The sequence below is a fragment of the Cryptococcus neoformans genome (genome assembly GCF_000091045.1).
Source record: "Cryptococcus neoformans var. neoformans JEC21 chromosome 7 sequence".
Classification (NCBI taxonomy): Eukaryota; Fungi; Basidiomycota; class Tremellomycetes; order Tremellales; family Cryptococcaceae; genus Cryptococcus; species Cryptococcus deneoformans.
Window position 1 is genome coordinate 767,588 of NC_006692.1, and position 27,133 is coordinate 794,720.

The following is a 27,133-nucleotide window of genomic DNA, read 5'->3' on the forward strand; positions in this document are numbered from 1 at the left end:
AAGACCTTCGACGCTCATCGTTCCTTTCGTTTTTTCCTGCACCCAATTTGTTTTTCAAGTGTACTTCCAAATCAACCCTACTTTCTGCACCCATTACCTCACTGAAACAATCACCAACAGTACAAAATGTCCTCTTTCTTCGGTTCCGGCGCCGGCTCTCCTTCTAGTACGTATTCGAACGGCACTCGTAGCGTCGGCGGCCAATTGGGAAGTATAAACTGATTACCGAGGTACCGTAGACGACATGACTGCCCGGAAAGAGCAAATGAAGCAATCTATCCAACAAGAGGTGAATTGTTGATCTTCCGGAGCTGTGGAATGACGAGATTAGACCAACTGCGTCATTAAAGTATATACTGATGAGGGACATTAGCTTGCCATTGCCAACGCTCAGCAGCTCATCAACAAAATCAACGAGAACGTATGTTATACCTTCTGAGCTTTGAAGACATTATGGCTGATTACGTCTCTGGATTAGTGCTTCGCCAAGTGTGTCACCAAGCCTTCCACTTCCCTTAGCTCTTCCCAAGAGGTGTGCTTTCTTCGTGTACGAACCGCAGTTTGTATTCGCTGACTTGTGATTTTATCACAGTCTTGTCTCTCTCAATGTATGACCCTCTACATGGCCGCTTTCGACCAGGTCTCTCGATCATACGTTGCTAGGATATCAAAGGAGCGAGGTGTTGCCCCTGGTCTCTAAGTGTGAAGATTTAGTTGAGAAGGCGATATATTATGAGCAAAAGGAGAAGAATGAGAACGACAATCATGTAACCGTCACAACTCTATGCATCCGTAACTGTCAAAGTGTGCATTGGTGAACAAAGTATCACAGACTCTACTCATCATCTTCGTCATCATCGTCGCCGCCCTCCTCTCTCCAGACCTTGTAAATCTTTCTTCTATTGGGCTCGGTCGATTTGGGGTTGGCAGCTGCATTGAACATTGCTTTCAAAACAGCGTTTCTCAGCTGCTCCGCCGAGTTCCTCCCCTGCTTCCCTCCTTCGCCAGCACAAGAGTGCATGACAATGTGGGCGTACATCGGCTCATCGTCTATACTTTTCTTTGATCGTTTCGCGGGACGCTCATCATATTGGTCGGGAGAGGAAGAAGCGAGAGCGAGAGAATTAAGGAGAGGGGTGAAGACTGATGACATGATGCGGGTGTGAATTGTGGAAAGGGGAGTGCGAGCAAGTAGGGTAATGTGAGGTTGGAGAACGGCAGCGATGGGGCATGCAGGCTACGAAATGATAGATAAGCATCTGGAAGAAGGTCGAGAAACAAAGAACATACTTGGAAGTCGACCTCGGGCAAGCCCAAAACCTTGTTGAGCTCATCAAGATAGATATCAGACAAATGCGTGGAAATGGATGTAGGCACCCTCCTGTCTTCCCAGCTATATACACTGTCAGCAGTGATTGACAGTTAAGACCTTGTGAATACTCACGTCATGGCACCACCTTCCTTCATCAGTATACTGTTAACAGCCTCAATAGCTTCCTTCTCCCATTTTTCCCGAGCCAATAATCTGAAAGTAGCATTGACATATCTTCTCATGAGCAAGTAGTACTTGTCCATTCTGTCCGCTTTCAGTCAGCATTCCTGGACTTACCAACCTGTAGACTATTTTCTTACCTTAATCTGTCGATACCCGCCCACTCTCTAACGATTGAATCCCAGAAACCTTCCAAAAACGCCAGGCTAGCTTTGAACTTATCACCGGGAGAGTTGGTACGAGGATTGATTTTGAGTAGAAGTTCTGCAAGCTCGGCTGCTAGACCTTGTTGAACAAGGGGCTTGTCAGACATCCAGAAACCTGTGATTCAAATGTCAGTATGAAGGCGGTCCAATACGTAAATGGTCGAGAACAAACAGTAGAATAATCCTTTCCAAAGTTTGGCCATCTCCTTATCCTCCAAGTTAACATAGGAGCTTGAGGATCCTTCAGTGTCTCCTCCTTGAGACAAGAAATTGACCAGACTTGTTACTGCCTTGTCCCTGACCTTCTTGTCTATCACATACACATATTTTAGTGATCAGGACTCAAAAAAAGAACAAAGACGAAGAGACATACCGGTATGAACCAACTGTTTGCCCAAAGGCAAAGCAGCCTCAGGATTGTCATCAGACGTATCTTGTGCGCGGGATTTGCCCTTTCTAGAGGCGGTTGCAGGCATACTGGGAGCTCTCTTTGTTGTTTGGCCCAAGAAGTGAAGATTTCAATGCGGAAACGGTGAGTTGCCCTTCAACTTTTGCTTTCGAGATCGTGCCTGGTACGTAAGTTAGGCGTCTATCGAAACTTGAGTATTCCTCACGCCTATTTTCTAGACGAATTGTCTGTAGTCAAAATCCTGTAAGTTGAGACATGAGCTGTATGTATGTACACAGATTAATGCTTATTAATTCTCAGCATCCTTCAGCCCCCGGACATCGATATTGTGGGTTTCTGCAGAGATTCTAGCATCACTACTTCGTATTTTTTACATAGTATCCAAATCCTTTTGTTGTTCCTCTACAACCCTCTAGAATCCCACCATCTCCCTTTCTCTCTCCTTACGCTGTCGCCAAAGCCTTTTGACTCAACGTGATCTTGTCACCCAGGCTCAACGCAATACCCTGTGTCTTACTTCTTATCCTAACGTGACCAGTGATGTGACCATCTTCTGTCCTTTCAATTGAAGCGTTGGCAAGCGCATCTTCGCCAAAGAGGGATTTGGCAGCAAGATTGGCGCTGAGGAAGTCGCAGTCGCCAGAAAGAGCTGCTTCGGGAGTGAGAAGGGCCATGTGGGTCGATTTGAGAAGGTGATCGAGATAGGCTCGGAGATCGCTAATAGATGTTTGAACGGCCACCTTGTTCTGTTCAAACATGTCAGCTTCTGTCCTGGAAACAAACGGGATAGAAAAAATTCACCTCCCATTCGAACTCTGTCCACATGGATCTGAATTGCGCCTCGTTGACATAGTTAGGTTTGATAAAGCTCATGATGTCAACGTGAATGTCGGACATGACGATAGTCACATCGGCATCGGAAGCTCCTTGTTTGGAGTAAGTGATAGCGCCAAAGATGACACTAATATCTCGTCAGCAGTCATAATCCAGACGCAATAATGAACCTACCCAGTCTCGGTTGAAGAAACCTTAACGGTCGCGGACAAACTGTGGAACCCGTGCGGGGCAAGGGTAAATGGTGCTGGCCTCTCGACGAGCTTCAAATCTCCCAATGTCGCGAAATCCACCATTAAGTTCTGCAATGTCTCATTTGTAGTGTTGACAAGCAACACGTCGAGGATGATGTCGTATTGTGAGAGTGTAACGACGGTTTCAGCGTAGACGGGGTCGGAAAACCCGGTGAGTTGTGTGATTCGGGAGAGTTTGGAGACAAAGTCGTCTTGAGGATGGATAGAGCCGGTAGCCTTGACGACATCGTCAGACTAGTCGTTCATCAGCATTGATTTTGGTGCATAAATCATTTAGACCGCACTCACCTCGTCGACGTCCCCAACGACGGATTTCTTGGACAATTGCCTGAAAGAAATTAAATCATCCGCCTGAACCACCGACACCTTGCTTTCCCGCTCCTTCTTCTCCAGAGCCTTCTTCTCCTCAGTTGCGACCATTTTGGCGTATGCCGCCTTGGTATCCTTCAAGAACACCTGGTGGAGGGCTTTACTGCCTTGAAGTTCGGCAAGAGTCTCGATACAGTTCATAATTCGCTCCTCGGCATCCTCGTCGATAGGGACAGCAGCAAACTTGCTCTGACCGACACGGATGACGGAGGTCATAATCAAGATGGCCTGAGCACGAAGGATGTTGATGCTCTGCTGATCAGAAGACGTAACTTCGGAATATCGCAAGACGAGCTTGGTCAATGTAGAAGCGAGAACGCTACCAGTGAAAAAGTCGCCGCCAAGGATGAGTGATCGAAGTGGAGGTTTTGAAGCGGATCGGACGGCTTCGAGGCGAGCGGCGGATGCGGAAGAGGTGTAAACAGTTTCGGTCGCGTAGGTACCGTCGGCGAGCACGCGGGTTGTGGTGATTGCCTTGGGTTGCTCCTGTTGCTCGGCGGGAGTCTCATCGGCTGCTTCGGCCTCGTCCAATAATCGCTACTGGGATAAGCAACCGACCTTAATTGAAGCAACTGTGTACTCACCTGTTCTGATGCAAGGATGGGGATCTCACCCAACACTTTTTGAATCGCGGCGATCGCTTGTTTGATATCCTCTGGCTGCTCACAGTATTCTCCGACAATCCACATGGCACCTCTGAAGACCTTGCCAGACTTGATCTCCCCGAATGTGGAGATAAGCTTTTCGGTAATAGCTGTTCGGAGTTTGGGGAATTTTTCGACGACTTCTCGGACAAAGGCGATAACGTCGACGGCTGAAGGGTTGTTGGAGTCGCCAAGGAAGTCCATGAGGACGTAAACGACGTTGGCGGCAACTTCAGAGAAACGAATGGCGCAAGAGTGGATGCTTTGAATAAGAAGTTGTCGGTATTCGAGGTTCTGCCAAGGTGTTAGATAAAGAAATGGTAAGATCGTGACAACTTGCCTTATCAAAATCCTGATCGAGAGTGCCTTGAAGCTGCTTCTTCAAGAACAAGACGACTTCCTCCACATTCCGGCTGGAAACCATTTCGAGAGCAACCCCGATAGCCTTTCGCTTCACTTCCATGTCGGGGCTACTCCATGTCAGTCGAGAGACCTACAATGCACATGGTCATACACACCTGCTCAGGACCTTTAAGATATCCATAACCATCCCATCCAGAACATTCTCGTGCTTCGCCCTGAGGTTGTTGAATCTGTCAAGAACAATGAGCTTGACATTGTTGTCGGCCTCCTTGACAATGAGTTCGGCAAGAGCAGCAGCGGCGGCCTTGACAGCTGCGGGATTTTGAGTGAGGGTGGTAAGGCTTGTAGCCGCTTCGTACTTGACAGCGTGAGATTTGGAATTGAGGAGTTCAAAGATGCATCGGATCCACTTGGCCTACATGGGGTTAGTCGGGTACAGTTTACAGATGGAAGATACTCACGCGATGACCACCTTCAGACCTAGCCTCCTTCCTTACAAGCTCAATCACAGCCATCTGCATCAACTCGTCCATGGACTCAATCTGATCAAAGTTGTTGAGGAGATATTGGACGGCTGTGGGCTGGGAGATGTTACAGAGAGTGACAAACGCGTTGCGCTTGCATGTAGAGTCGGATTCCTACGACCAAATCAGCTTTACTCTGGTAAGTAAAGAAATTACTCACGGCAGCAAGGAAGGTATCTAACAGCTCCGGCGCGTCGGGAATCAAGTGCTCGTGATCTTGGTAGATAGTGTAGACTGCAAACACGGCATTCTTCCTAACGAACGAGTGTCTGTGCTCCAAGCACTGTCTGACGGTGGGGACGAGCGGTTCCAAGAGCTCTGATTCGCGGACTTTCTGAAGGTATCTAAGGGTAGCACCGCGGATGTACTCGTTGGGATGTTGCTGCAACGGGTTAGTTAAAAGTTGGATGTCATGACTTGATGCTTACCAGATCGTTACGAATAGCATTGCTGAAGGATCGTTAGCCGAGTCAAAGCTAAATGCAATGATACTCACACTACCAATATCATCTCCTGCTTGAGTTTGCCATTCTCATCCAGCTTGGGACAGACCCTAAACACCGTTAGCACACTTCCACACTCTGACCGACGGACCCGACTTACTCCCAGTAGAAATGGAGCATCTTCTTGAGCTGCTTGCTTCGAGAGGGCATTACGTATTGAATGATGGGCATTAGAAGGGACGCCTATGGGAGTGTTAGACGCAGCCTACAGGGGCACGATACACATACATAGCTCTGGCCGTTAAGGGTGCCGACAATGATGGTCCTCATGGTCTCGAGCTTGACCTCGTCTGAGCCCTTCTGGAGAGCATTCCTGAGGTCATTGGTAGAGGGTGAGTCTAGAAGGTCGTCGTGTACTATGGTATAGCACGGTGCGTTTGTGGCCATGGTGGGCTATGTTATATGGATGTGGATCGAGGACATAGCCCATACATATCGTAGAGGAGTCGCGTCACACGGCGCCACGTTCGGGGATACGGAATTAAATACTCCTCTCTTCCCCTGTATATCTCCCCTATACTCACTCTTCTCCATACATCCATACATAAACAAAAAACAATGGCCACCCCTACCGTCAACGTGGGTGCACATACTCCGTCCAGGTAGCACAGCTCACACATCGCAGGTCGTCCGTTGGTCCGCCCTCATCGCCGGTATCACTTACGGCATCTTCCACCAGTCCACATTACAAGCCAAGTACGACGAGGACAAGGCGAGTATTCATGATTTTCGTAGCGAACGGGATGCTAATAAAAGAGAACTCTCATTCCTGTAACATTGTCCATCAATTCTGCTTCTTACACCACTCCATATGCATCGCCGATCGAATTTGAACCTCGCGCGCAAACATTCAACGACACAGGTCAAGCACCATGCTGCCCACCGAGCACACCTCGTCGAGGAGGCGAAGAAGGCTTATGCTGCGAAGAAGGCTGCTCAGAGCGGAGGATCATCATGTGAGTGATGAAAACTGGATCCCTGCCGGGTGGAAGGTGGCTGGAAGCAATGCTCGGGATTGGTCGGAGATTGTCTTGGAGAGGTTGGAGGGATAAAAAGGGATACTCTGCTGCCTTGCGCGCTATGTGCTATGTGTCCAGTCGGTACGACTGTACGGCCATGTGGATTGTTGGCCAGACGATGAACAAACCAAGAAGTCAGCTTGGGCAGACGGAGCGGACTAGTTCTCTTCTTCCTACCTCGTCGAACCAGCCACATTTCTTCAGACTTTATCTCTACACTCAATCAAGACGAGTGCTAACGTCGCTGCAGTGATTACTGACCCGGAAGATCCCAAATTCGATCTCGAAAAGGTCATCAAGTCTTGGACCAAGGATTCATAGGGTTGTCGTTGGGTCTAGATTTTATACTATGCAAAACGATGCAAACGATGCACGGACTATTTTGCTTGGCCAATGTATCTCTAATGTAGCTAATATAGCTGCCATGTTAGGGTGTATATAAATCTTGTCGACGCCAGTCCATATTCGTATGCTCTGTTCTATTCGGATATCCGGATCGGAACAAACGAATTGTGCCCCAAAGCAAAAGTGGTGATGTGGAACATACACATTTGTCTGATTGAAACAATCCTATGAACGCGTACATCGTATTTCTCACTCTTGAGGTCCATTCAAATCCCAACTTCCTCGCCCAGCCTTATCCTTCATCTGCCCATAAACACACAATGGCTCACAACGAACCGATAACAATCGACGACGCCGGCGACGACTTCGACGCCGTCGAGGATAACCAGGCTATCAACGAGGTGAGTACAATCCATGTCCTCGCATCGTGGAGTTGCGGCTGATCATGTCAATAGCAGTACAAAGTCTGGAAGAAAAAGTAATACATTACCACCAGCCAGGATAATTCGGCATCTAATGCTAACAACCTAATAGCACTCCTTTCCTCTATGACACCGTCATCACCCACGCCCTCACATGGCCCAGTTTGACCTGCCAATGGCTCCCCGATATAACCGAGTACGCCGTTATTTTTCTCTCCATTTAAGCTTCGTATAGCTCACATTAGCTGCAGTGTTCCAGACACAGACTATACAAGTCAACGCCTGATCATCGGTACCCATACTTCTGGCCAAGCCAACGATCATTTAATCATTGCGGAAGTTTTGTTGCCCAAGAAGGGAGCCGGGATCAGTGACAAGGCGTTAGCCGATCTGTACGATGAAGAAAAACAAGGTCAGTCCCATTCATATTCACACGTCTCGTACAATCGCCACTCACCGCTCTTGTAGAGATTGGCTCATACACAGCTTCCCCTGCCCGAATCCGCGCCATCCAGACAATCAACCATGCTGGCGAAGTGAACCGCGCGCGTTATATGCCCCAAAACCCCGAACTCATTGCCACCAAGACAGTCACTGGTGAAGTCTATGTGTTTGACAGGACAAAGCATGAGAGCAAGGCACCGGCAAATGGGGAGTGCAAGCCAGATATCCGACTGAAGGGGCAGACCAAGGAAGGGTGAATTAATTTCGTAGGGAGTATAACTTTGGGAAGCTGACATTAATAGTTATGGGTTATCTTGGAATGCTTTGAAGGAGGGCCATATCCTCAGTGCCAGTGAGGATACTACCATCGGCCACTGGTATGACATCTCATCTTGCAACATAAACCACTTACTCACCTGTACCCAGGGATATCCAAGGCTATTCCAAGCAGGACCCTTCTTTACAACCGTTACGACTGTACACTGGACATTCTGCTTATGTTGCTGTGAGTATCATGGCAGCTTGGAAAAACAAAGTCTAATATCTTGCAGGACGTTGAGTGGCACCCCAAGAACGAAAACATGTTTGGTTCCGTCAGCGACGATGGTCAGATCATGATGTAGGTCTTTTTCGAAACTCGTTTTAAATTTTAATAGGATTGACGCCTCGCAGCTGGGACACTCGAAGTGACAACACCGCCAAGGCCAGCTCCCAAGTCCAGGGCCACAACGCCGAAATCAATTGTATCTCTTTCGCCCCTAGCAGCGAGTACTTGTTCTTGACCGGTTCATCTGACAACGTACGTTAAAGTTTCACTTTTTTAGCTTTGCTTCACACATACTGACTCCAAGCGTACAGACCATTGCTCTTTGGGATCTTCGAAAGCTTTCCACCAAACACCACTCGTTCGAGGCTCATACTAACGATGTCCTTCAACTTTCCTGGTCCCCCACATCGCCCGTCCACTTTGCATCCGCCTCTGCCGATCGTCGTGTCCACATCTGGGACCTCGATGCTATTGGTGCTGAACAAACTCCCGACGATGCCGAAGACGGACCTCCCGAGCTTTTGTTTGTCCATGGTGGTCACACCAGCAAAGTGTGCGATATTTCTTGGAGCCCAAGCTCGCCGTGGACGATCGCGAGCGCTTCGGAGGACAACATCCTGCAAGTTTGGGAGCCTTCGAGACATTTGAGGACACCCTATGAAGCCGAATTTGACGAAAAGGATTTGGAGTAGGTGGATGGAGTTTAGGATGATTCTGCAGTTCTGAAGGTATATATGGGGGTAGAGCAAAGTACAACATATTTATCTACCATTATACAGTTTCCTATGGATAAAAATTTATGATTTCTAAACACCATCTGATGGCCTCAGCATTATAGTCCCCGCATATGGAAAATATCTCTCTCAACCCTCTTCTTCTCCTTTCCATCTCTACCAACTTCCACCACACCTTTCGGCAAAACCAACATTCCCCAATCCGGCAAATTTCCTAATCCCCCACCTTTAGGTCGGCATACAGCTTCCCAAACAGGCATGATATCGAATAAATCGATAAACTGTTGATCCACCGCTCGGCTTTTAGGCGCAGAGAATCGCCGGTATTCGTCGAATATAGAAGTGAGAGACCATGCTTGTAATCGTCGGATGCATCCTATCAGACAGCCTGTACGATGTTTGCCCTTGTTGCAATGAATGAGGATGGGATGATTCCGCCGGTCGAGGATGGCAACGAGAGCCGCACAAATTACGTCTTCGGGAATGTTGTCGAAAGGTTCCTGTGTTAAGCTGTCAAATATGGCTAAAGGAACATTAAGAGTAAACGTACTTTGTTTCCCGGAATACCGAATTGCTACACCTTCATGAGCAACGAAAACAATAAAAAATAGGAACTGCTTACCATGAATTGTATGTCTTGGGACTGACACCATTCCAGGTTTGCTTTAGGATATTCTTCCAATACCAGAGTCCTTAGAACTTCGATTAGAAAATCTACGAAGGATAGGTAAACATTAACTCACAGGACGGTCTTCAATCTCAAGGTCTCCATAAATTTGAAGTTTCTTTTCTTCGGGAACCCGCACCGATATACTCCACTACTGACCAATGCAAAATTCTCTGGAGGAACCAGATCCTCCTCAACTTTCGGTAAAGCGGGTGGAGGAAGGTACAGAGGGTTTGGGGGATGTTCTGCAGTTTGCAAAGCTTGAGGATGGGAGGGGTTCTGGGTGGTGGGAGAACGATGGTGGTCGAAAGTCGTTGACGAGGTCGACGATGGATCTAAAGGAGATATATGGGATAACAGGATATTCGCTAAAAAGGACGGTACTTGGTGAGGAGTGGATGTTGGCGACGAAGACATCATGCGTAGATACCAGGGGATAATCCTGCGGGAAAAGTTGAAGTAGTTCAAGAAAAAAAGCCGTTGCTTCGCTAAGCACGTCGAGACTCGGTCGTTCGGTTGTTTAGCAGGCTCGGTAACGGCCCACCTATAAGGGGATCATGGGCGTCCCTGGCTAGGCGGAATTGGCCACAGGTGTTCTTCAAGAGAGCGGTACGAGTGTATACCGATGAATGAGTGATCCGGAAAGCAGTATGATCAAGAAGAAGGGAGATATTTATTGACAGTACGTATCTCTGAGCAGCTGCGCGGCGGTTTGCAACACATCTCCGACTTGAACATCAACAACAGTGAAATGATCGCTTATGTAATCATTCAAATGTCAACAATGAGAGAAAAGCACAGAAATGTATATTAACGGGAAGCATTTGACTGTGTATCCTTATTAGAAGAATGCCTATCGGCAAGATAGAGCATTCATTGCCTTGACTGATGTACCAACATTGCATGCAAAGAAGAAAGCAACACAGAAAATGCTAAATAATGCAAATGATATGAACTCTACAAAAAAAACAAGGACCATCTTCAAGGAAAACACCCAATATGCCTCGTTGCCACTACAATGCACAAGTACGAACACGTGCGAACAATGCTATAATTAAAACATAAATGATACAGCCAGCGTCTAGCGTTGGTAATTAGATGATAAAAGGAATAAAAGGAATTAAGAGAAAGAACCAAAGAACCACCGCAGATTATTTTAAAACACCATTGGTGACCTCGCTGTCCTTCCGACAAAGCCATCGCTGATCATGTTGTCGACTGGCTCGTTCTCATTCCTTGTAGGTGTAATATTGGAGCCTCCGGTATAAGCGATTGATGAATTAGAAGTGGCATTGGGGGTGGCATTAGGGGTACCAGCGCGAGGCGTGGTGAATCCCGAATGAGAGTGTGAAAAGTAATCATCGAAAGAACCTGAGGAATAATTCGTTTGGGAGGATGCAGAGACTGAAGGATCGCCAGCCCAGCAAAACCTAACGCAGAAATTAGCCATTTATACGACGTCATAAATGTTTTTGTAACTCACTGTTCAATAAGGCTACTGTAGCTTGCCAAACTGGACAAACTGCCGTTAGACGACATAGTGGTCGGGCTCCATCTACCGAACGACCCCAGATCAGAGGGGGACATGGGAGATTCCGGAGGGGTAATAGTAGAGATGCTTGAAGTGTCGAGTTGAGGTGGCGAGTCTTCGCTGGAGTTGCTTTCGGCGGGATCACCGATAGTGAATTTTGCCGGAGCGGATTGTGTCCGGTAGAGCGAAGGCTGGGAGGGCAACGAGGAGGGCTTGGGAGAAGGTATTCTGGAGACCGGTGTTGACGCTTCTGTTGCAGGAGGAGAAGGACTCTCAACCTTGAGGACAGGTACATGAATGGCCTTTGGAGAGCTGACGAATTCAGACGAGATGAAGGCACTGTCGCCAAAAACTTCCGTCTGGTCAAACTTGGGAGAATAGAAACCAGACGCGGCATGGCCAACTTTTGATTCCTCTCCAGAGCTTCGGAGGCCGGTCTTAATCTCCGAAAGTTTGGAAGAGGTACCGACAGGAGAGCTCGAGCTGTTGCGTCTAGCTGTGTGAAGTGCAGCCCCAAAGTCATATCTGGCCGCCAAAGAGACACCTTTTCCTGGCAGCTCTGTCGCCTTGCTATCATGTGCTGTAAACCCAGGGTTGTCGGCTTTGCGACCTCTATTGGGATAAGCATGCCGAGAGCCGTTCGGGAATACATGAAGACCCGCATCATCTTCTGACACCATGCTCAGTTTGGCCCGTAAATCAGCCATGCGATCTTCCTGATCTCCTGTCACGCTCCATTGGGAAGACCTTCCACCCACTGCCTTACCCATACCGGGCTCAATTGGCGCTGTATCCCTGGCGCCTCGAAGAGGCTGACGTGCAGGACGCTCCTTGATGAAATTGACTCGATAATTCTGACCCCCATTGGAATCCCACACTTCCCGTCCACCTGTGTTGTAGCGTATAGCCAAGAACAACGTCTTTTGTACAATATTGGGCAGCATATCTCCCAGCTTGATCGTAAAAAGGAATCGATCGTAAGTTCCGCCTCTCACCGATTCCTTGTGGACGGCAGTCACTTCTGACGTTGTTTGCCACCAATCGAAAGTGAACCGCACAGCGACCCACTTTTGAAATGCTATATTCTTACACATCATGACGCCTTTAATGGACTGACGGTCATCACTGAGGAACAACGATTCCAAATAAAGGTCAGAACTCGGATCCTGATACGTCGGAAAGTTGGGCAATGACATCTTCAGGACTTTCTCGGCTTCCAAACCGAGTGGAAACTCGTCGCCATCGTCTTCCCGAACAGCCAAACCATCGCGACTCACAACCTGAGGCTTCTGATCGTGCGAAAATAGCTTGACACGCTCCAGTTGTGTATCGAAATGGACATACTTTGGGCAGATTGGTGTGTTGGGACATGATCTTGTTTCAAAACGGGGCTGACCTGCCTCTGAGAAAGGGGTAACACTACCCACGCTGCCATCAGAGCTGTTCTGCTTCAAAGCTGATTTGAGTATCTCCCCAGATTTCTTGCGTACCAAGACGTTGGGATAAGGAGAGGTATGAACTACGCCTTTCACATCTTCCGATGACAGAGAAATAGGGGTGATGCCGTCAAAGTTCAACCGCAGGCCGTTATCTCGACGACGTGATGGCACATGAATGGGAGCACTATTGGAGACAGTGTTGGGATGACGACGGGGAGGCAGTAAAGGAATCGAGGGGGTAGACGCAGGGGTTATCTGAGCAGATTTTGGCTCAGTCACAGCAGAGGATAAGGATGCACTAGCCCGGCACAAGTTATGAGGTCTGACTTGGGGCGTGCCTTCAGGAGAACTCTTAGCTGAACTAGCAGGGGAGCTTTGATTACTGTCTTTCAATTCTGTAAAGCCAAATAACCGGGTGCGGCGACCCCTTTTAGCTGCCAAATGCAGAGAGTCTGCCGTCAGTGCGAGTGACTTGCGCGGTGGCGAGCGCACTTCCGGCAGTACATGGAGGGGGATAGGTAAGGCGACCTTTGTCGATGCCGGTGACGAGTGATTGGAAGAAAGAGGACTGTTGCTGGGAGAAGTACATGCTGGAATGACGGTAGACGGGATGGAGGCCCCCATTAATTCAATGCGAGGGCTTGAAGACCTTCTCACTGCCTGCTTCATTGGTGGGGTAATGGTGACTTCCTCCGTGGGAGAATCGATTTGTTCAGGGGTTGGAGGTGAGATGAAAATCGAACCCAACAATTGTCCTTTTGGCCTGAAGCAGCGTGTCAGACAGCTCTTCGAAAATGGATGCTTAGGAATAGATCGTCATTTTAGACGCGACACTTACATCAATGCTGCAGGCTGGACAACATTGCTCAACTCATAACCAGCATTCTCTACCATCTCTATCTCTGCTTTGCTATCGGCTCTGTGGGATGTGGTCCTCGTCGCGTCTGGTTTGGGGAAAGAAACGATATCCATGTTAACCATGATGCAGTTTCTTCAAATTGTGGCTCTGATAAAAGAGCGTGAAACGCTGCCGAAGTGGTGACAGTCGAAGTTAAAAGCGAGACAATTTCGTGAAAAAATTGTGAACAAGAACAGAACCTGCCAGACGCAATGTAGAGTCTGAAGTCCTATTAAGTTGTGTGTGAGTGATGCGACGACCAAAGAATAGAAGAAAGGATATGGGAACGTAGAACACAATCAGGACCCCCCCAGTCAAAGGTAGGATCTCGAAAGATCGCCTTTTGTGTTTCTCCCGCTCCAAAGGATTGGAAAGAAAATATCGGCTGAAGATGGTGTGGAGCCGCGAAGAATCATCACCCCCTAAAGCTTGTGGGATCCCCCAGGCTAAGTATACACCAAGATAAAACTTCGCATGACGGCAGCAGCAGCGACTCCGTCTTCACATAAAGACCTGCGATGTCAGGAAGAAGAAAGCAATTGTACTTACTGTTTTGTTTTTTTGAATGTCTTACGACAGCTAGGTTCCAGGACACGCGAGGATGTGCAGTGGTCGAAAAAAACTGGCCGATAGACGCTCAAGTTGAGATAAATGGCTGTCGCTGGGCCTCCCGAGAGGAATTTTTACGTTGCGTTGCAGCGGACCGTCGACCGTGAGTTGAGTAGGAAATGAAGGGAAGAGAACAGCTGTCGAAAGCAAAAATGTCTTTCGACAGGAAAGAAAAAATTTCAGGCAAGCTATGAACAAGAGACAAGAAAAAATTACTTCTAAAACATGTAAGACAAGGAGATGGGTGGGCTGCAGCCCCCCACTACAGAAAGCGGACTTTAACAGCGTAACGGTACAATATGAAAATGGGGAATGGGGAAGATGACTTACGACACTTTTTCTCCATGGTTCCCCTTGTCGAGCCCCGCCCCCGCCACCTGCGTCTTGGTCGTGCGACGCGTCCGGCGTCCCTGTCCTTCAGTACGGCATACGATTCACTAGGGTAGAATAAAGTTTCCTGCCACCCCCCAAATTGTCGTTTATTTGTTTCATTCATAAACCTGATGATCCCATGAACGAAATGTATAGACCAGCTGCTGTAGGTAGCTGCATGTTCTTCTCCCTTTGACGGTGATCGACATTGGGAAAATCACGGTCCAGCAGTAAATATTACATGGACAACGAGGATCAGTACTATGAAAGTCAGAGTATTACAGCCGAAGGAGTAATCACACTTACTAATGTATAGCTCCGTGCGTACTACGTATTTCCCTGTCACTGATCGACGGCTAGCGGTACGATATAAAGCAAAAACACCATCATAGCAACAGCAACCGGGCAAAAAGAAAAGATTGCTATTCCGAATTCCGAATCCACCACGTACTCCAAATCCACCGCGTACGTTCCAGTACAGTAGGTACAAAAAGTTACAGGTCACAAGTTAAGCAGCGCGGGGGCATAATAAGTATGACCCCCAAACAGCTTCCACCTGTCCACCTTACGCATCAGCTCCGTAAACCGTCTGCTGCCGACTCCGGTCAACTTCCCAGCAAATGCACAAATATAGCGTTTTTCTTCCACTTCATCTTTTTGCTTCTTTCGTAATTAATTATGTATTAAACATATTTATGTAAGAATCCAAACGTTACACCACAGCCTCTTCTCATTCACCAGCCAATTTCTAGCTTGTACAGTCCTCTGACCCTCTGCAGCACCATATGCATTGAGCTTTCGATAGTTGTATTTGCGCATATGTCACATCATCAACCAAAATTTAAAGTGATACAGGCAGGATTAAATGGAAAAAGTTGGGCGTGCCGGCTATAGCAGGCATTTATGGTTGGACAGGATGAGACGGCATAGAAGTCTAATGTAGCAACTCTGCCCCTCACCAGCCACAGTCTAGATTACGGAGCGGAGCAGTAGGAATAGGACTTGCAGGAGGATGAATAATAACAGCCATTGCCAGCAGCACAGCAGAGGAACCGTTTGATCAACAGCGGGTGGATTGAATTGACTTTTCTTTCCGAAAACAAAGGCAGTCAACCTGCACTTACAGTTTCGTACAGCAGTTAATGTACAAATATAGCCCGCAACCTTCACCCATCTCGCCTCAGTCGCAGTAACCTAAGATCGAGAGGCTTCAAAGGGTGGCTTTTTAGTACAGGTGCGCATGTTTCGAACAACAGTGCATGGTCCTGATCTTACAATCATGAATGGAGGGTTTTGGAACCATCCGCCAATTGCATGAAGCACTGTGCAGTTTATAAAGCATATGGCAATAATGACGGCGGCTGGAGGCCTTGTACTTGCCGATATCGATACCATGGCGTATCTTAGCCGTAATCCAGCAGTCAGCCTAAATAAAGAAAATGACGGACAGAAGAAAACTTACCGGAAGTAATCATCATTGTTTGAACAAGAATCGCTCGCAGATTGAAGCCCAGTTATTGTCCTTGAATAACAGCACAGTGGAAGACGAGTTCGATCGACCGGGAGTATATGGTGCCCGATAACTGACAGGTAATGGTCGTGAAGCGTGCTGTGACCCGAATATAGAAGGACGAGAGGCATCATGAGGGAAAGGCTCAGGCGCACCGGCAATCTCTCCTGGATCCTTGAATACCAGATCCAATAGTTTTGGCCTCCATCCATTTTCCAGCTCTTCCATGGTGGCCCAGAACTTATGCCCCGGCTTCCCCTTGATGAAAATATCATGGTCCATCATACGCAGAGCCTGCAAGCCCATTGTTTTGTCATCGAGCTTCGACCCTAGTATCAAAAGCTCCCAGGGATTAGAGTGACCTTGCTTAATCACTTGTTGGCGAATTTTATCTACAATCTTCTTGTCGAAATCGAACTGATCGCACAAGTCGAACATGCCCGCTGCCTCTCCGTAAGGGACTTCTATCATGTTCTGGTCAGATAATGATATGATATCAAGAAAACGTTCAAGGAGCGCGGAAGTGTGACCGATCTCAATGGGCTCTTTGTTGTTCATGGTGGGCAAACCGGAGGAGTTGAAAGAAGAATCAACTACAGTCGAAGGCTGAGTTACTTCCATCATGTCGCGAAACACAGCACTGATCAAGTCAACCACATGTCCGTATCTCAGGGTTGTATGCCTACCTCGCACGAGCAAGCCTCCATGCGTAAGTTATAAAAAGGACACTGTCTGCTGAGAGTAGCTGGATATCTCCTTGACTGTAATTGTCGTGAAGTTTGAGCGAGGAAGAAGCCAAGTCTTCTCCCGTGGTCGCTGGATGATAATATTTTGATTCGTCAGACATTTTTGTTTGAATGAGAGTCAATTATTTCTGATCTATGTCTGGAGTCGATGGGTTTGGCTCAGAAGAGGCGAAAAGAGCTAGACAGGATGGGATAAGCAGGTCATTTGGTAGAGACAGTGAGTTGGTAACGAATAATAGTAACAATACTCATTTGTCGATGTGTTTCGCTCTTCGCTCTTCGCTCTCGCTCGTTGGGCATATTCTGGATATCAACTAAGTGTCGCTCCCGGTGATGTTCTACCCGGTAAAATGAACAGATGACTATAGCGGTTCCCATGTAACCCGTTGTAATCCTCGGCTAAGCGCTGAACGCTGTTGCTGATGACCTGTCCGATGCTCATGATGGTCATGCCTATTTGTTACGTCGTCATTTCCAGACTCCATCCGGACGTCGTGGCCAACACCGAACACTCCATTACTGAGTACTACGGTACTCGTACTACGTACTCATTACAGTTGTGCGTGTATCCATCGTACACTAATACCTCTGCAACGGGTGATAAACGATACTCACATGATGCTGCTGCTGCTGTCCGTTATAGCTGCTGCAATAGTCAAGTGATGCAGGCTTGGGAACGGAAGCCGTCCCGAAAAGGAAGCCCAACAAATGATGATGTTCGCAAACTGAAAGCTCAGATCAATCTCAGACGGAATCAGAAATTATTTTCGGCATCTGCAGGTAGTGCCATCATTTATCAAAAAGTGATACTCAAGAGGGCATAAGGAGGTAAGTACAGGGTTCCATACATGTACATATCGTCTCCTATCTCCAGATGACCCATTACCGTCTTCGACCTCCCTTTTGCACCAAAGTGAACCCATCATCATCCACCACAGGCTCCTGTTTTTCTCTCCTCTCCTCTTCTCTGGCGACCAATTGTGGTGCCTCACCTCCGTCGACCTCCATCTCGTCGTCCTCTTCTCCACTGGACGAGTCATCTTCGTTTTGAGCTCCTTTAGAAACCTGCACTCCAGTTCTTCTCACTTCATTTGCTTTCCGCTCAAGCGCCTCGACTATGCTCTCAGGCTTCTCCTCAGTAAGGAGACCCTTCCATAAACGAACAATGTCAGACGCCACAGCCTCAATGGAACCGTCTTCAAGACGAGCCTCAAATTCGTCTTCCATGATTTGTGTAAGAAGGTCGATGATGTCGTCTTGGTCGAGTGGAGGATCATTAGCGTCGGCGGGGTCGACGGCAGGACCGGCGACCGATGGAGCGCAGGAGTCGGGAACAGGGGCAGGGAGGTAGGTTGCACGAGACTCGAACTCGTCGATAAGAGTGGAAGCAATCCAGGTCTTCTTCTCTGCAGACTCTGATCCGCCCCATTGTTCTGAAACGGCAATGGTGAGGGCTGGCCACAAGTCTAGAAGGGCAAGAGTGCCTCGAGCGAAGAGAAGAATAGTTGGGGATGTGGCATCGGCCATTTTATGTTGTCTCTTCCTAATAAACGGTAGTTTTGGAGCTGGATACAGACTATGGGGATTGGGTCCTTGCTTTGATAAATGTGTGGCGAAACGAGCCAAGCAGACTGTAGGAGACTAGTCAAAGCTTTCGACAACAAAAATTATTGCTCTCTTCTTGTCAGAAGTGTTGATTAATTACAGTACATAATTTAAAAAAAATAACTTGGGGCGGCGCTGTCCGGAGGAAAGGCACGCGCCATTATTCGACGACCACCAGCAGGTTACCGACGGAACATCCATTTCGCCGTCGTCGTCGGGCGGTCGGTGTTGAAACTCGGTTGGCTTTCTTGTTCTCCTGCGTTTCAACTTGCATTCGAGCTAACAGACGCCGTAGTCACAGTCTAGCCTCTATGCAGCTCCTATTGTGTCTATATAAACCATCCATAGATCGGCTCACCCAACAATGCCCCCTTCTTATACGTACTCCCTCATTACCGATACTGTTTGCCATTCTTGTACGCAGTGACCCTCCAACAATCATTATCAATTGGGCACTTTAGTCTTACAGGGTATTACTCGTAAGGACAGAATTGAAAGGTCAGGCAGTACAGCAAAGACGTTGAGTCCGCCGTCATTACACTTCCCAGTAGACAACAATGACCCCGCCTACCAGACATAGTGACAGCAACAGCTCGTCCCCTCAACAGCAACGGCGTTCTTCTATGCCTATTACTCCGATCCATTTCGCTGCAGGATCTCCACACTACCGACAATCTGCATCTTCACAGTATTTTACAACCCCTTATCAGACGATGGGGCGAACTTCTCGGTCAGTTTCCTTTAATGGACCGTCGCATGTTCGCCTGTACGATGTGATTGGGAACGAATCGGTTGCCAATCAACGGATCAACCTGGCTGCATTGCCACCTCAATATGCTATGCATAATTCAAGCACATCGCCTGGGCATCGCAGCATCAGTAACGTTGGTCTTCTCCCTCCTGCATCTTTGTCGGAACTGCGTAATCGCACTCAACAACTCATTGAACGCTGTGGCATTGTTAGTCGCCATAACAGTACTCTCTCATCTCTAGAGATCACAAGGAGTCGTCCTCGCATCACACCCGATAATATATCTTACTACATGCAAGCTGACGACCGCGTTGTGCGTCGAGCCATGGAACGCTTCGGTATCCATGATTCAAATTGTGCGGCTGCTGTTCAGCTGTCTGGATTCTACGAGGGAGAGGCAAGTAAAGGCATTCACGGCCAGACGCTTTTACCTTCCGATACTGTTTGGTTTGGAGCGCCGAATGTTACAGGGGGTCAATCAATCAGCGGCATACGAAGTGATTCGAGGATGGCCAATCACGATTCACATCATCAACATCAAGAGCTTGACCCCAGCGACCTTCAATTCCCTTCGGAAACACTTTGGATCGGGAACCTTGATGTTCAGGTCGGCAAAGGTGTGATTTATGAGGCATTTGAACAATATGGCCCAATCGGCAGTATAAGAGTTCTTCCTGAAAAGGTATTAGGATCAATCGCGAAATAATTGACGGTGCTGATTCTCCTTTAGACATGCGCTTTCGTAAATTTTGTCAAACAAAGCAGTGCAATTTTCGCCCATGAAGATGTGCTTCATCGCCTAGGGGGTATTCTACCTACTCTTTCCCGTACAGCGCCGGTTCTACTCGGATTCGGTAAAATGAATGCTTCGCTCAAGCAAAAAAGGTCAGCAGTGCTATCTCCTTTCGTACAAGGTGAGATGACTTCGCCCCTTTATCGAACAATACCACCCAGTACTCCGCGAATGAAGCAAGGGCCTGCATCTCCGCTTCTGGCCACAAGAGCTATCAAAATCGCTAAAGTGCCAACTGATATCTCCTCCACGAAGTTGTCTCAGACTTTTTCGGTTTTCGGATTTGTAGAAAACTCTCGGATCTTACCTGGAATGGTAACTTCCCTTCGATTATTTCAAAGCTATACAGTTACTGACTTCTACTCAATAGCGTCATGGCTTCATCAATTTTGAAAGACTTGACTCTGCAGTCGCTGCTTACGAAGAGTTCAGTGGCAAAGAGATTTTCGGTGCCCACTATGGCCCGGTTCAAATTGATTTTGCGCGAGTTCCCACTCGAGCTCCAAGTTATATGACCTTTGACATTACCTCTGACATGGGCCTCACAAATGCTCTCAATCTTGTCAGCGGCGCTTCAACAGTTCCGATGGAGCAACAGCTTTCTGAAGGGGGTAGTGGGGTGGAAAACTATCGAAGTCCACTCCTACTGGATCTTATTAAGCAGGGGATGCATGAAAAGGTTCTAGAGAAGGATTTGGGGGTAAATGGAGCTGTCACAGAAGAGCAAATGATTATGCAGGTTTTTGGCAGCGGAGAAGGTGGAGAAGGTGATGACGAAGTGAGGGCAAAGGAAGGTCTGTCTATTAACTTCTAATGGATCCTGTTTTGAGCTTATAAGGAAAATAGGTTATGGGAAAACTCATTGGCAACTGATCATACCCGAATTACACCCATTGACAATGGAGATATTTGACGCCATCAATCTTAAAACAATCGCCCTCGAGTTGAGCCAAAGTCATCTCTCAATGGAACATGTCGATGATATATGTCAGTCGTATGCTGGCCATTACGTACAGGTGAGTTACCAAATCAAGTTTTTAAGTAAATGCCGACATATTAGTACAGCTATCAATACACCCTCTCGGAAACACCGTTTTGCAGTACCTATTCAGACTTGCTTCGCCCAAACAACGTCTTGCTATTTTGAAAGGAATATCGCCTTACCTTGCTTATGTAGGCATTCATCATCATGGTACTTGGGTGGCACAAACCCTTGTGGATAGCTGCCGGACTGAAGAAGAACAACAAATCATAGTTGAGTCATTTCGAGAGTGGGCACCAGCTCTTATGTGCGACAAGATCGGCAATTACCTGTGTTCAGGCATCATGGAATACGGCCCTGAGCTCAACAGCTTTATATTTGACGCCGCCGTGGACAAACTGCTGGCAATAATCTCAGATCGATATGGAGCAAGGTGTCTGCTGAGGTGCTTGGAAAGCTCACAAGCCACCTTGTACCAAAAGGTATGTCATTATCCCTTTTCTTATGTAGCCGTACTTGATAACAGTCATGCAGAAACGTGTGGCAACGTCCATCGTTCTTAATTCCATCCCCCTCGCCACATGCTCAAATGGAGCCCTCTTGCTGACATGGCTCCTTGATAGTTCCAACTTGCCGGGGCGCTACGATCTGATATCTAAGCGATTCCTTCCCCACCTTGGCCATCTCTGTAACCATAGAATTGCATCTCGCTCCATTTTGAGAAGTAGGTCATTGATTGATGCTTAATTCTAATGCCTCAGGATACTTACCAAAGTGGTGCAGTCATTGCTCAATCGAGTGAGCCAGAAGCATCAAAAAGTGTTCTCAGGAGCATATTTTTGTCCAAAAAATATGATTTCGTTCTTAGAAGTCTACTCTTCGATTCACCTAGTGGGCCCCAGTTTATCGGCAAGATCCTTGCACTCAGTACCATATCGCCAGGCGACAGACTCGAAATAGAAAAAGCCATTAGCACAACTTTGTCGGCAATGACGGCGAACTATAGTCCAGAACATCACGCACTGTTGGATTCCATTGCACGAACGAACTCAAGACTGAATGTGGCGGGCATTAAAGTAAGCAGAACCCTTTCCCAATCTCCGTCCTTCACAAATGCACCCCCTCTGCAACCAGCAAAACTGTCGTCACGGCAAGCTTGCAGCCAACTCCTGCCTTCATTCCAGTTCATAAGCTCTGAGACAAAAGGATCTAGTCCCCCTTATCACCCATCTCTGTCATGTGGGCCGCAATCATTTGCACAAGACAAAGCCGTAACATCTCAGTCCCAAACATCTCAAGAACCTTGGCATGGCGTACCCCTTCAAGCTCTTTGCACACCGGAATTCCGGCCGGTACGGATCACTCGGCCCACATCGGCAACCCCGCCCCCGACGATCAGGCCCGAAAACGTGCCGCTTCCAGTTACGCCATACGGAAAGTCTGACGCAGAGGATGAACAAGAGTAGTCGACCCTCAAGGGCTGTCTGATACCTATAAGTGGATGCAAGATCTGAAAGCTCTGGGCGAGGACCGAGCGATCTCTCAAGAATACAAGGATCCGGAAAAGGATTTGATGTTGGGAAAGGAGGGCCGATCAGGCAGTGGTATCCTTGATAAGTCGCCGTAGGAGTTTTTTTGCTGTGACTATTATGCTTTTCCACCAGACTATTAAACGATAAATATAATGGATGAACGGCCACCCATCGTCAATTCTACTTTTGATTTCATTTCATTGATGCTGTATATATCGTTGTTGTGACCCCAGGGTAAAGTTCAGGTTGTCAGTTCTTGTTTTGTTGCTGGCACTTGCCTAGCAGTATGTATGACAGTGTCTTGTCCATATAGGCTCCTGATTAAGTGCATCTCTTACTGTGCCCTGATCCATTTGGGGGGAATAACTATTTGCTACTACTTTAGGTTGGCACCAACATCTCCCATATGTGGCTCGAATCAACAGTCCACCAGCCAACTACATGGCGGGTGATCGCTGGTGATTCGTATTGCAGCAAGTATCACGTATGTCCGCTCTTGTGGCCTGCATCGTGTCGTGTCGATTACTTGTTTTATTATTTTGGTGCTTGCCTTACAGTGTCAAAAATTATCTTGCATAGTACATTGAATTCCAGTTTACCATCTAAGCGAAACCGTGATTATCCATCGTGTTTTCATATGTTTATATCAACTAAAGGAATAACTCGTGTGTTCAAATAAGAGTCAATTTGATCGTAAATTGTCGTAGACGGCGGAAAATCCGTTGTCGTCGTTGTTCCCTGTCGCTGCTGTCCCTCTACGCTTTCCTCGCCAAACCTTCCGCCTTCATTATACTCCCTGTCATCTTCTTTGCTTCCGTAAGGTGGCATCTATAGTGGCAGTATTGTCTATAATGCAATGCGATGGTTGCTTTTTGGCCATCATTGTCCACTTAGACTTGGTTTGCCTATGAATCGAGAAGCAATGGGTTATTGCTCGATAACTGGTGGGAGACCGGAGGAAAAGCCGATTCCGCTGCCGCAAGCATAAGCGAAATGATAGTTTCGAAGCTGTTTCTGGCCTCTTGTACGATTTCTTGTTTTTCTGCAAAGAGTGTCGGTCTCTTCAAGACCATCCAAAACCATTGGCTGAAAGAATTGCTTGAGTTCTATTCCCATATTGCGATAAAAAATGGAATCCTTCACGATTCCATCATTCGCTCCCAAGGTCACAAGATCTCTGCCTTGCTAATCCTTCATCATTACCAACCGATAAAAGCTTCAATCAACAATTGCAAAGCCCAGTTGACATTCGAACAAGGCGAAGCTGGTGTCGAGAGTGCGGATACCAAATGGACTGAAAAGCGCCTCGTTTCGTTGTATGCGTGATAGAAAGAACCCTAGTTTTGGTTCCTCTCCGACTGCGACAGTTGATATTTGAGCATGGTTCGGTTTGAGGCTGATTTGTTTTCATGGTTTATTATTGTATTCGTATTTGTTGTGCATAAATGGTGCAAAAGTCAGAGTCGACTTGGTGGGCGCGAAGATGAAGCACACACTTGGCGCGAGCCTATTTTGACATCTGGATTAATAGTGTGTATCGCTCAGAAGAACATCTTTGTTGTTGTTTATTGTTGCTTGGTTCGTCCGTCACGCACCCAGTCATAGACCTTCGTTCTCATCTTCCACTGAATCATCGGTTTTGTTATCCTTTCCAGCCTTACGTTAATTCCTCACTGCGCGACAACCATATCCCTACGCCTCTCCCCAGCTCAGCACAAACATCAATAAACTGCCTGCTAGCTAGAAAATGGGCCAGGCAACATCTTCTCTTCCTTCTTCGCTTCCCGACCTCGCCCTTCATTGTCTGCGCGTTGCAGACATGTCCCCGGCAGACGGGCTGGTCGAACCGTATTTTGACTATCTTATCGGTGTTCAAACGCCTTCGATCAATGAACCGACTGGCACTCCTGGCGCATCTGAAGGAGGGAGAAGGAGTAGTAGTGAGGGTGTAGAAGCACTGAGGCCAGATGTGCTGGGCAAAATATTAGAAGAAAATGAAGGGAAACAGATTGGACTAAGAGTATACAATACGAAAAGCCAGAGGGTTAGAGGTGGGTAAACCATATAAAGAGCCACCGCAGAAATCACTGATGGATGGGCCGGCTTTCTTTTAGACGTTTATCTGGTACCCTCTCGCGCTTGGTCAGAAGAAGCGTCAAAAGCGAGCGGCGACCCAAACGCTAAACCTTCATTACTTGGTCTGAGCCTAAGGGTTTGTAATCCCGCACATGCCCTGGAGTCTGTATATCACGTTTTGGATGTCTTAGAAGGGAGCCCAGCAGAGGTAAGTCAGTAATATCAGGGGATGCTCAAGAGGGTGTGCTCATAATGGGGGTATGTAGATGGCGGGTCTTGTGCCTTGGGGAGATTATGTCCTTGCTTGGTCTGGCGGCCCTTTACATTCTGAGAACGACTTTTACAACTTGATCGAGGCCCATGTGGACAAGCCATTGCGGCTATTTGTCTACAACGCTGACTTGGAGTACGTGTCTCGGCATCCATAGTGGACGAGATGCTAACGTCAAACGCAATAGTAACCTTCGAGAAGTAGTTCTTTACCCTACTAGACAGTGGGGGGGAGAAGGCTTAATAGGATGTGGCATTGGGTATGTACATTCTATTTTTTTCTACGCGGCATGCTGACCGCATCTTGCCTCAGCTACGGACTTTTACACCGTATACCACGGCCGTCAACGCCCCCCTCTGGACAGGCTAGCCTGTCAGGAGCGGATGGGTATTTTGGACCTGACGATGTGAGGAGACCGAGTATGCAAGGGTCTGTCAGTGAAGGCGGGGGACTGGCGGAGACTGTCTAGGAGAGGTAGTTGAGTAAAACCCGTATAACGATGTCATGACATGCATAAAACGCTACTGTCTTGTTATTTGCGTTCTGTGAACTGCTTAAATGTTCCCGCTTTCTTTTTCTGTTGTTGTTTGCGCTCGGACGCGTTTGGTTTCCAGAAACAGCTTAGTCGTTGCCGCTGCGTCTCCAGTACAATCATCCATTTCATTCCTTCCTTCCTTCCTCATATCTTCTTCTTCCTTCCTGCCCATACGCTCTCACAACAGATCACACGCTACAGCTGCGGCAACGGCCTCAAAAGCACCCATCCACTACAGACACAAGCCACCGCGAACATCCTCAGGGTCCAGAGTGCGAGAGCATTTCTCTGTGGTGACAGCGCTTTTCGTTACTCATTTCAGCACACAACACTGTATCGTATATTGACAAAATGGTGCGTAGAGAATTCCCTGTGACCTTTACGCAGACTTTGCATTAAGACAAGCAAGCTAATCTTGCGATGCTGTGTCGATAGTCAACCTATTCTCAAAACAATCCCAATAATCCGCATGCCGACCCCGAGCTCTTCTATGTCCGTCAGAACCGCATTGGTAAGGATCGATCAACCCCGTTGTCAAATAAATAGATATTAACAGACATGGCTGTTTTAGGCAAGGGAAGTTTCGGAGAAGTTTACCAAGGGTATGCCATATATTTGACATCGTTTCGATTCACTCGCTCATCTGCAAATCCAGCTATGACAAACGAACGTCTTTACCAGTGGCCATAAAAATAATTGACCTAGAGAGTGCCGAGGATGAAATTGACGACATCCAACAAGAAATACAGATCCTCAGCCAGCTGGATAGCGAGTTTGTAACGAGGTATCATGGGTCTTTTTTGAAAGGCTCACACCTCTGGATCATCATGGAGTACTGTTCAGGAGGCTCGTGTTCTGACTTGGTAATATTATAACTTGTCCGATCATTACCTGGCTGACTGCTTGGTAGATGAAAGCTGGCGTTTTCAAAGAAGAATACATTGCAATCTTAGCCCGTGAGCTCTTGAGGGGATTGGAGTATCTGCACGAAGAAGGGAAACTCCATCGAGATATCAAGGGTGAGTAATTGAAGCACATGCGCGGAGCGATCTCTCTGATAATCCGTAGCTGCCAACATCCTTCTCACTGCCAACGGCGATGTCAAGCTCGCAGATTTTGGTGTTTCTGGTCAACTGACAGCCACAATGACGAAGAAGGTGCGTTTATTTTGAGCCCTCTTTATATGATGTTCACCGCTTTCGCGATGTAGAACACATTCGTTGGAACGCCTTATTGGATGTCACCGGAAGTGATCAAACAATCTGGGTACGATCACAAAGCGGATATTTGGAGTCTTGGTGTGTGCTCTGCCATCTATTCTGGTCTTCTCTCAAGGCTGAGTGTACAATAGGCATCACCTGTATTGAAATGGCCATGGGTGAACCTCCATATGCCGACTTACACCCCATGAAAGTGCTATTCCTGATTCCTAAGAACCCTCCTCCGCAATTGGATGATCGTTTTTCCCGCCCGTTCCGTGATTTTGTATCCCTCTGTCTGCAGCGTGATCCTCGCAACGTGAGTTTTAATTTTTCATTGACTGGTCAAGGATTCTGACATGCCTCAGCGTCCTACTGCCAAAGAATTACTGAAGCACAAATTCATCAAAACTGCGAGGAAAGCTTCTTACCTTACTGAGCTGATAGAAATGTACGAGAAGTGGAAGGCTGAAGGAGGGGCAAAACCCGCAGATGACGGTGTCGGTGG

General features: G+C 47.5%; 12 protein-coding genes across 13 annotated transcripts in view; 6 read left to right on the forward strand and 6 right to left on the reverse strand.

Moving 5' to 3' along the window:
* The first annotated feature begins 32 nt into the window (after positions 1 to 32).
* On the forward strand, positions 33 to 816 carry CNG02760 (mitochondrial import inner membrane translocase subunit tim13, putative). Its single transcript, XM_571939.2, has 5 exons — positions 33 to 166; positions 240 to 289; positions 374 to 421; positions 479 to 532; positions 593 to 816. Exons 1-5 carry the CDS (start codon positions 127 to 129, stop codon positions 698 to 700), a joined length of 300 nt encoding a protein of 99 aa, XP_571939.1. The 5' UTR covers positions 33 to 126; the 3' UTR covers positions 701 to 816.
* CNG02770 (rRNA processing-related protein, putative) lies at positions 772 to 2,260 on the reverse strand. The gene is made up of 6 exons (XM_571940.2): positions 2,072 to 2,260; positions 1,871 to 2,008; positions 1,633 to 1,813; positions 1,445 to 1,576; positions 1,291 to 1,393; positions 772 to 1,237 (listed from the first exon to the last, which is right to left on the reverse strand). The coding sequence occupies exons 1-6, from the start codon at positions 2,172 to 2,174 to the stop codon at positions 836 to 838; spliced, it is 1,059 nt and encodes a 352-aa protein (XP_571940.1). The 5' UTR covers positions 2,175 to 2,260; the 3' UTR covers positions 772 to 835.
* Positions 2,261 to 2,425: 165 nt separating this feature from the next.
* CNG02780 (ER to Golgi transport-related protein, putative) lies at positions 2,426 to 5,995 on the reverse strand. The gene is made up of 13 exons (XM_571941.2): positions 5,827 to 5,995; positions 5,699 to 5,781; positions 5,592 to 5,648; positions 5,524 to 5,545; positions 5,256 to 5,477; positions 5,033 to 5,209; positions 4,727 to 4,986; positions 4,549 to 4,678; positions 4,149 to 4,502; positions 3,484 to 4,101; positions 3,116 to 3,429; positions 2,909 to 3,068; positions 2,426 to 2,853 (listed from the first exon to the last, which is right to left on the reverse strand). The coding sequence occupies exons 1-13, from the start codon at positions 5,983 to 5,985 to the stop codon at positions 2,551 to 2,553; spliced, it is 2,859 nt and encodes a 952-aa protein (XP_571941.1). The 5' UTR covers positions 5,986 to 5,995; the 3' UTR covers positions 2,426 to 2,550.
* Positions 5,996 to 6,112: 117 nt separating this feature from the next.
* CNG02790 (expressed protein) lies at positions 6,113 to 6,994 on the forward strand. 2 transcript variants are annotated; one of them, XM_571943.2, is made up of 4 exons: positions 6,113 to 6,177; positions 6,224 to 6,310; positions 6,461 to 6,554; positions 6,868 to 6,994. In XM_571943.2, exons 1-4 carry the CDS (start codon positions 6,157 to 6,159, stop codon positions 6,936 to 6,938), a joined length of 273 nt encoding a protein of 90 aa, XP_571943.1. In that variant the 5' UTR covers positions 6,113 to 6,156; the 3' UTR covers positions 6,939 to 6,994. The 2 variants fall into 2 exon arrangements, with proteins under 2 accessions (XP_571943.1, XP_571942.1); XM_571942.1 differs by lacking the exons at positions 6,113 to 6,177; positions 6,224 to 6,310 and having other exon boundaries at positions 6,361 to 6,554.
* A 238-nt stretch (positions 6,995 to 7,232) lies between these two features.
* Positions 7,233 to 9,161, forward strand: CNG02800 (H3/H4 histone acetyltransferase, putative). Its single transcript, XM_571944.1, has 10 exons — positions 7,233 to 7,363; positions 7,418 to 7,440; positions 7,497 to 7,580; positions 7,636 to 7,796; positions 7,853 to 8,081; positions 8,131 to 8,205; positions 8,255 to 8,333; positions 8,380 to 8,447; positions 8,501 to 8,627; positions 8,687 to 9,161. The coding sequence occupies exons 1-10, from the start codon at positions 7,283 to 7,285 to the stop codon at positions 9,065 to 9,067; spliced, it is 1,308 nt and encodes a 435-aa protein (XP_571944.1). The 5' UTR covers positions 7,233 to 7,282; the 3' UTR covers positions 9,068 to 9,161.
* Positions 9,127 to 10,441, reverse strand: CNG02810 (conserved hypothetical protein). Its single transcript, XM_571945.2, has 4 exons — positions 9,853 to 10,441; positions 9,732 to 9,801; positions 9,660 to 9,683; positions 9,127 to 9,609 (listed from the first exon to the last, which is right to left on the reverse strand). Exons 1-4 carry the CDS (start codon positions 10,194 to 10,196, stop codon positions 9,208 to 9,210), a joined length of 840 nt encoding a protein of 279 aa, XP_571945.1. The 5' UTR covers positions 10,197 to 10,441; the 3' UTR covers positions 9,127 to 9,207.
* Positions 10,442 to 10,665: 224 nt separating this feature from the next.
* Positions 10,666 to 14,554, reverse strand: CNG02820 (protein phosphatase regulator, putative). Its single transcript, XM_024657568.1, has 4 exons — positions 14,174 to 14,554; positions 13,585 to 13,873; positions 11,260 to 13,509; positions 10,666 to 11,206 (listed from the first exon to the last, which is right to left on the reverse strand). The coding sequence occupies exons 2-4, from the start codon at positions 13,725 to 13,727 to the stop codon at positions 10,933 to 10,935; spliced, it is 2,667 nt and encodes an 888-aa protein (XP_024513229.1). The 5' UTR covers positions 13,728 to 13,873; positions 14,174 to 14,554; the 3' UTR covers positions 10,666 to 10,932.
* Positions 14,555 to 15,401: 847 nt separating this feature from the next.
* Positions 15,402 to 17,591, reverse strand: CNG02825 (hypothetical protein). The gene is made up of 3 exons (XM_024658629.1): positions 16,822 to 17,591; positions 16,088 to 16,775; positions 15,402 to 16,027 (listed from the first exon to the last, which is right to left on the reverse strand). The coding sequence occupies exons 1-2, from the start codon at positions 16,980 to 16,982 to the stop codon at positions 16,100 to 16,102; spliced, it is 837 nt and encodes a 278-aa protein (XP_024514551.1). The 5' UTR covers positions 16,983 to 17,591; the 3' UTR covers positions 15,402 to 16,027; positions 16,088 to 16,099.
* Positions 17,592 to 17,720: 129 nt separating this feature from the next.
* CNG02830 (processing of 20S pre-rRNA-related protein, putative) lies at positions 17,721 to 18,554 on the reverse strand. The gene has a single exon (XM_571949.2). It carries the CDS (start codon positions 18,406 to 18,408, stop codon positions 17,764 to 17,766), a length of 645 nt encoding a protein of 214 aa, XP_571949.1. The 5' UTR covers positions 18,409 to 18,554; the 3' UTR covers positions 17,721 to 17,763.
* A 144-nt stretch (positions 18,555 to 18,698) lies between these two features.
* Positions 18,699 to 22,853, forward strand: CNG02835 (hypothetical protein). The gene is made up of 8 exons (XM_024658630.1): positions 18,699 to 18,724; positions 18,782 to 19,919; positions 19,968 to 20,345; positions 20,401 to 20,824; positions 20,877 to 21,046; positions 21,096 to 21,494; positions 21,547 to 21,736; positions 21,796 to 22,853. Exons 2-8 carry the CDS (start codon positions 19,044 to 19,046, stop codon positions 22,476 to 22,478), a joined length of 3,120 nt encoding a protein of 1,039 aa, XP_024514552.1. The 5' UTR covers positions 18,699 to 18,724; positions 18,782 to 19,043; the 3' UTR covers positions 22,479 to 22,853.
* A 1,277-nt stretch (positions 22,854 to 24,130) lies between these two features.
* Positions 24,131 to 25,419, forward strand: CNG02840 (conserved hypothetical protein). The gene is made up of 5 exons (XM_024657569.1): positions 24,131 to 24,595; positions 24,659 to 24,828; positions 24,887 to 25,026; positions 25,079 to 25,150; positions 25,204 to 25,419. The coding sequence occupies exons 1-5, from the start codon at positions 24,292 to 24,294 to the stop codon at positions 25,358 to 25,360; spliced, it is 843 nt and encodes a 280-aa protein (XP_024513234.1). The 5' UTR covers positions 24,131 to 24,291; the 3' UTR covers positions 25,361 to 25,419.
* A 112-nt stretch (positions 25,420 to 25,531) lies between these two features.
* CNG02850 (serine/threonine protein kinase MST4, putative) overlaps positions 25,532 to 27,133 on the forward strand; it is a 2,610-nt gene continuing 1,008 nt past the window's right edge. Inside the window, exons 1-9 of the mRNA XM_571969.2 lie at positions 25,532 to 25,780; positions 25,862 to 25,937; positions 25,998 to 26,028; positions 26,082 to 26,289; positions 26,337 to 26,445; positions 26,495 to 26,583; positions 26,637 to 26,724; positions 26,778 to 26,944; positions 26,994 to 27,133. The exon at positions 26,994 to 27,133 is cut by the window's right edge and continues 12 nt beyond it. Coding sequence (XP_571969.1) covers positions 25,778 to 25,780; positions 25,862 to 25,937; positions 25,998 to 26,028; positions 26,082 to 26,289; positions 26,337 to 26,445; positions 26,495 to 26,583; positions 26,637 to 26,724; positions 26,778 to 26,944; positions 26,994 to 27,133 — 911 coding nt within the window. The 5' untranslated portion in view covers positions 25,532 to 25,777. The remainder of the gene's footprint in view (positions 25,781 to 25,861; positions 25,938 to 25,997; positions 26,029 to 26,081; positions 26,290 to 26,336; positions 26,446 to 26,494; positions 26,584 to 26,636; positions 26,725 to 26,777; positions 26,945 to 26,993) is intronic.

What these genes read in the sequence shown, in the direction of transcription:
- CNG02790 (XM_571943.2), top strand. Translation starts at nt 6,157, where the DNA reads ATGGCCACCCCTACCGTCAAC. An exon ending in TGGCCACCCCTACCGTCAAC is followed by an intron (nt 6,178 to 6,223) that starts GTGGGTGCACAT and finishes CACACATCGCAG; the next exon opens with GTCGTCCGTTGGTCCGCCCT. An exon ending in CCAAGTACGACGAGGACAAG is followed by an intron (nt 6,311 to 6,460) that starts GCGAGTATTCAT and finishes TCAACGACACAG; the next exon opens with GTCAAGCACCATGCTGCCCA.
- CNG02800 (XM_571944.1), top strand. Translation starts at nt 7,283, where the DNA reads ATGGCTCACAACGAACCGATAACAATCGACGACGCCGGCGACGACTTC. An exon ending in TACAAAGTCTGGAAGAAAAA is followed by an intron (nt 7,441 to 7,496) that starts GTAATACATTAC and finishes ACAACCTAATAG; the next exon opens with CACTCCTTTCCTCTATGACA. An exon ending in GTACGATGAAGAAAAACAAG is followed by an intron (nt 7,797 to 7,852) that starts GTCAGTCCCATT and finishes CCGCTCTTGTAG; the next exon opens with AGATTGGCTCATACACAGCT.
- CNG02835 (XM_024658630.1), top strand. Translation starts at nt 19,044, where the DNA reads ATGACCCCGCCTACCAGACATAGTGACAGCAACAGCTCGTCCCCTCAA. An exon ending in TAAGAGTTCTTCCTGAAAAG is followed by an intron (nt 19,920 to 19,967) that starts GTATTAGGATCA and finishes ATTCTCCTTTAG; the next exon opens with ACATGCGCTTTCGTAAATTT. An exon ending in CGAAGTGAGGGCAAAGGAAG is followed by an intron (nt 20,825 to 20,876) that starts GTCTGTCTATTA and finishes TAAGGAAAATAG; the next exon opens with GTTATGGGAAAACTCATTGG.
- CNG02780 (XM_571941.2), bottom strand. Translation starts at nt 5,985, where the DNA reads ATGGCCACAAACGCACCGTGCTATACCATAGTACACGACGACCTTCTA. An exon ending in ATGCTATTCGTAACGATCTG is followed by an intron (nt 5,478 to 5,523) that starts GTAAGCATCAAG and finishes AACCCGTTGCAG; the next exon opens with CAACATCCCAACGAGTACAT. An exon ending in GGTCTGAAGGTGGTCATCGC is followed by an intron (nt 4,987 to 5,032) that starts GTGAGTATCTTC and finishes AACCCCATGTAG; the next exon opens with GCCAAGTGGATCCGATGCAT.
- CNG02840 (XM_024657569.1), top strand. Translation starts at nt 24,292, where the DNA reads ATGGGCCAGGCAACATCTTCTCTTCCTTCTTCGCTTCCCGACCTCGCC. An exon ending in TAGAAGGGAGCCCAGCAGAG is followed by an intron (nt 24,829 to 24,886) that starts GTAAGTCAGTAA and finishes GGGGGTATGTAG; the next exon opens with ATGGCGGGTCTTGTGCCTTG. An exon ending in TTAATAGGATGTGGCATTGG is followed by an intron (nt 25,151 to 25,203) that starts GTATGTACATTC and finishes ATCTTGCCTCAG; the next exon opens with CTACGGACTTTTACACCGTA.
- CNG02820 (XM_024657568.1), bottom strand. Translation starts at nt 13,727, where the DNA reads ATGGTTAACATGGATATCGTTTCTTTCCCCAAACCAGACGCGACGAGG. An exon ending in GTCCAGCCTGCAGCATTGAT is followed by an intron (nt 13,510 to 13,584) that starts GTAAGTGTCGCG and finishes ACGCTGCTTCAG; the next exon opens with GCCAAAAGGACAATTGTTGG. An exon ending in TACAGTAGCCTTATTGAACA is followed by an intron (nt 11,207 to 11,259) that starts GTGAGTTACAAA and finishes TTTCTGCGTTAG; the next exon opens with GTTTTGCTGGGCTGGCGATC.
- CNG02825 (XM_024658629.1), bottom strand. Translation starts at nt 16,982, where the DNA reads ATGTCTGACGAATCAAAATATTATCATCCAGCGACCACGGGAGAAGAC. An exon ending in TGGAGGCTTGCTCGTGCGAG is followed by an intron (nt 16,776 to 16,821) that starts GTAGGCATACAA and finishes TGACTTGATCAG; the next exon opens with TGCTGTGTTTCGCGACATGA.
- CNG02770 (XM_571940.2), bottom strand. Translation starts at nt 2,174, where the DNA reads ATGCCTGCAACCGCCTCTAGAAAGGGCAAATCCCGCGCACAAGATACG. An exon ending in CAAACAGTTGGTTCATACCG is followed by an intron (nt 2,009 to 2,071) that starts GTATGTCTCTTC and finishes TGTATGTGATAG; the next exon opens with ACAAGAAGGTCAGGGACAAG. An exon ending in AAGGAAGGTGGTGCCATGAC is followed by an intron (nt 1,394 to 1,444) that starts GTGAGTATTCAC and finishes CAGTGTATATAG; the next exon opens with CTGGGAAGACAGGAGGGTGC.
- CNG02760 (XM_571939.2), top strand. Translation starts at nt 127, where the DNA reads ATGTCCTCTTTCTTCGGTTCCGGCGCCGGCTCTCCTTCTA. An exon ending in TCAACAAAATCAACGAGAAC is followed by an intron (nt 422 to 478) that starts GTATGTTATACC and finishes TCTCTGGATTAG; the next exon opens with TGCTTCGCCAAGTGTGTCAC. An exon ending in CCCTTAGCTCTTCCCAAGAG is followed by an intron (nt 533 to 592) that starts GTGTGCTTTCTT and finishes ATTTTATCACAG; the next exon opens with TCTTGTCTCTCTCAATGTAT.
- CNG02810 (XM_571945.2), bottom strand. Translation starts at nt 10,196, where the DNA reads ATGATGTCTTCGTCGCCAACATCCACTCCTCACCAAGTACCGTCCTTT. An exon ending in TTGAGATTGAAGACCGTCCT is followed by an intron (nt 9,802 to 9,852) that starts GTGAGTTAATGT and finishes CGAAGTTCTAAG; the next exon opens with GACTCTGGTATTGGAAGAAT. An exon ending in TCGGTATTCCGGGAAACAAA is followed by an intron (nt 9,610 to 9,659) that starts GTACGTTTACTC and finishes AGCTTAACACAG; the next exon opens with GAACCTTTCGACAACATTCC.
- CNG02830 (XM_571949.2), bottom strand. Translation starts at nt 18,408, where the DNA reads ATGGCCGATGCCACATCCCCAACTATTCTTCTCTTCGCTCGAGGCACT.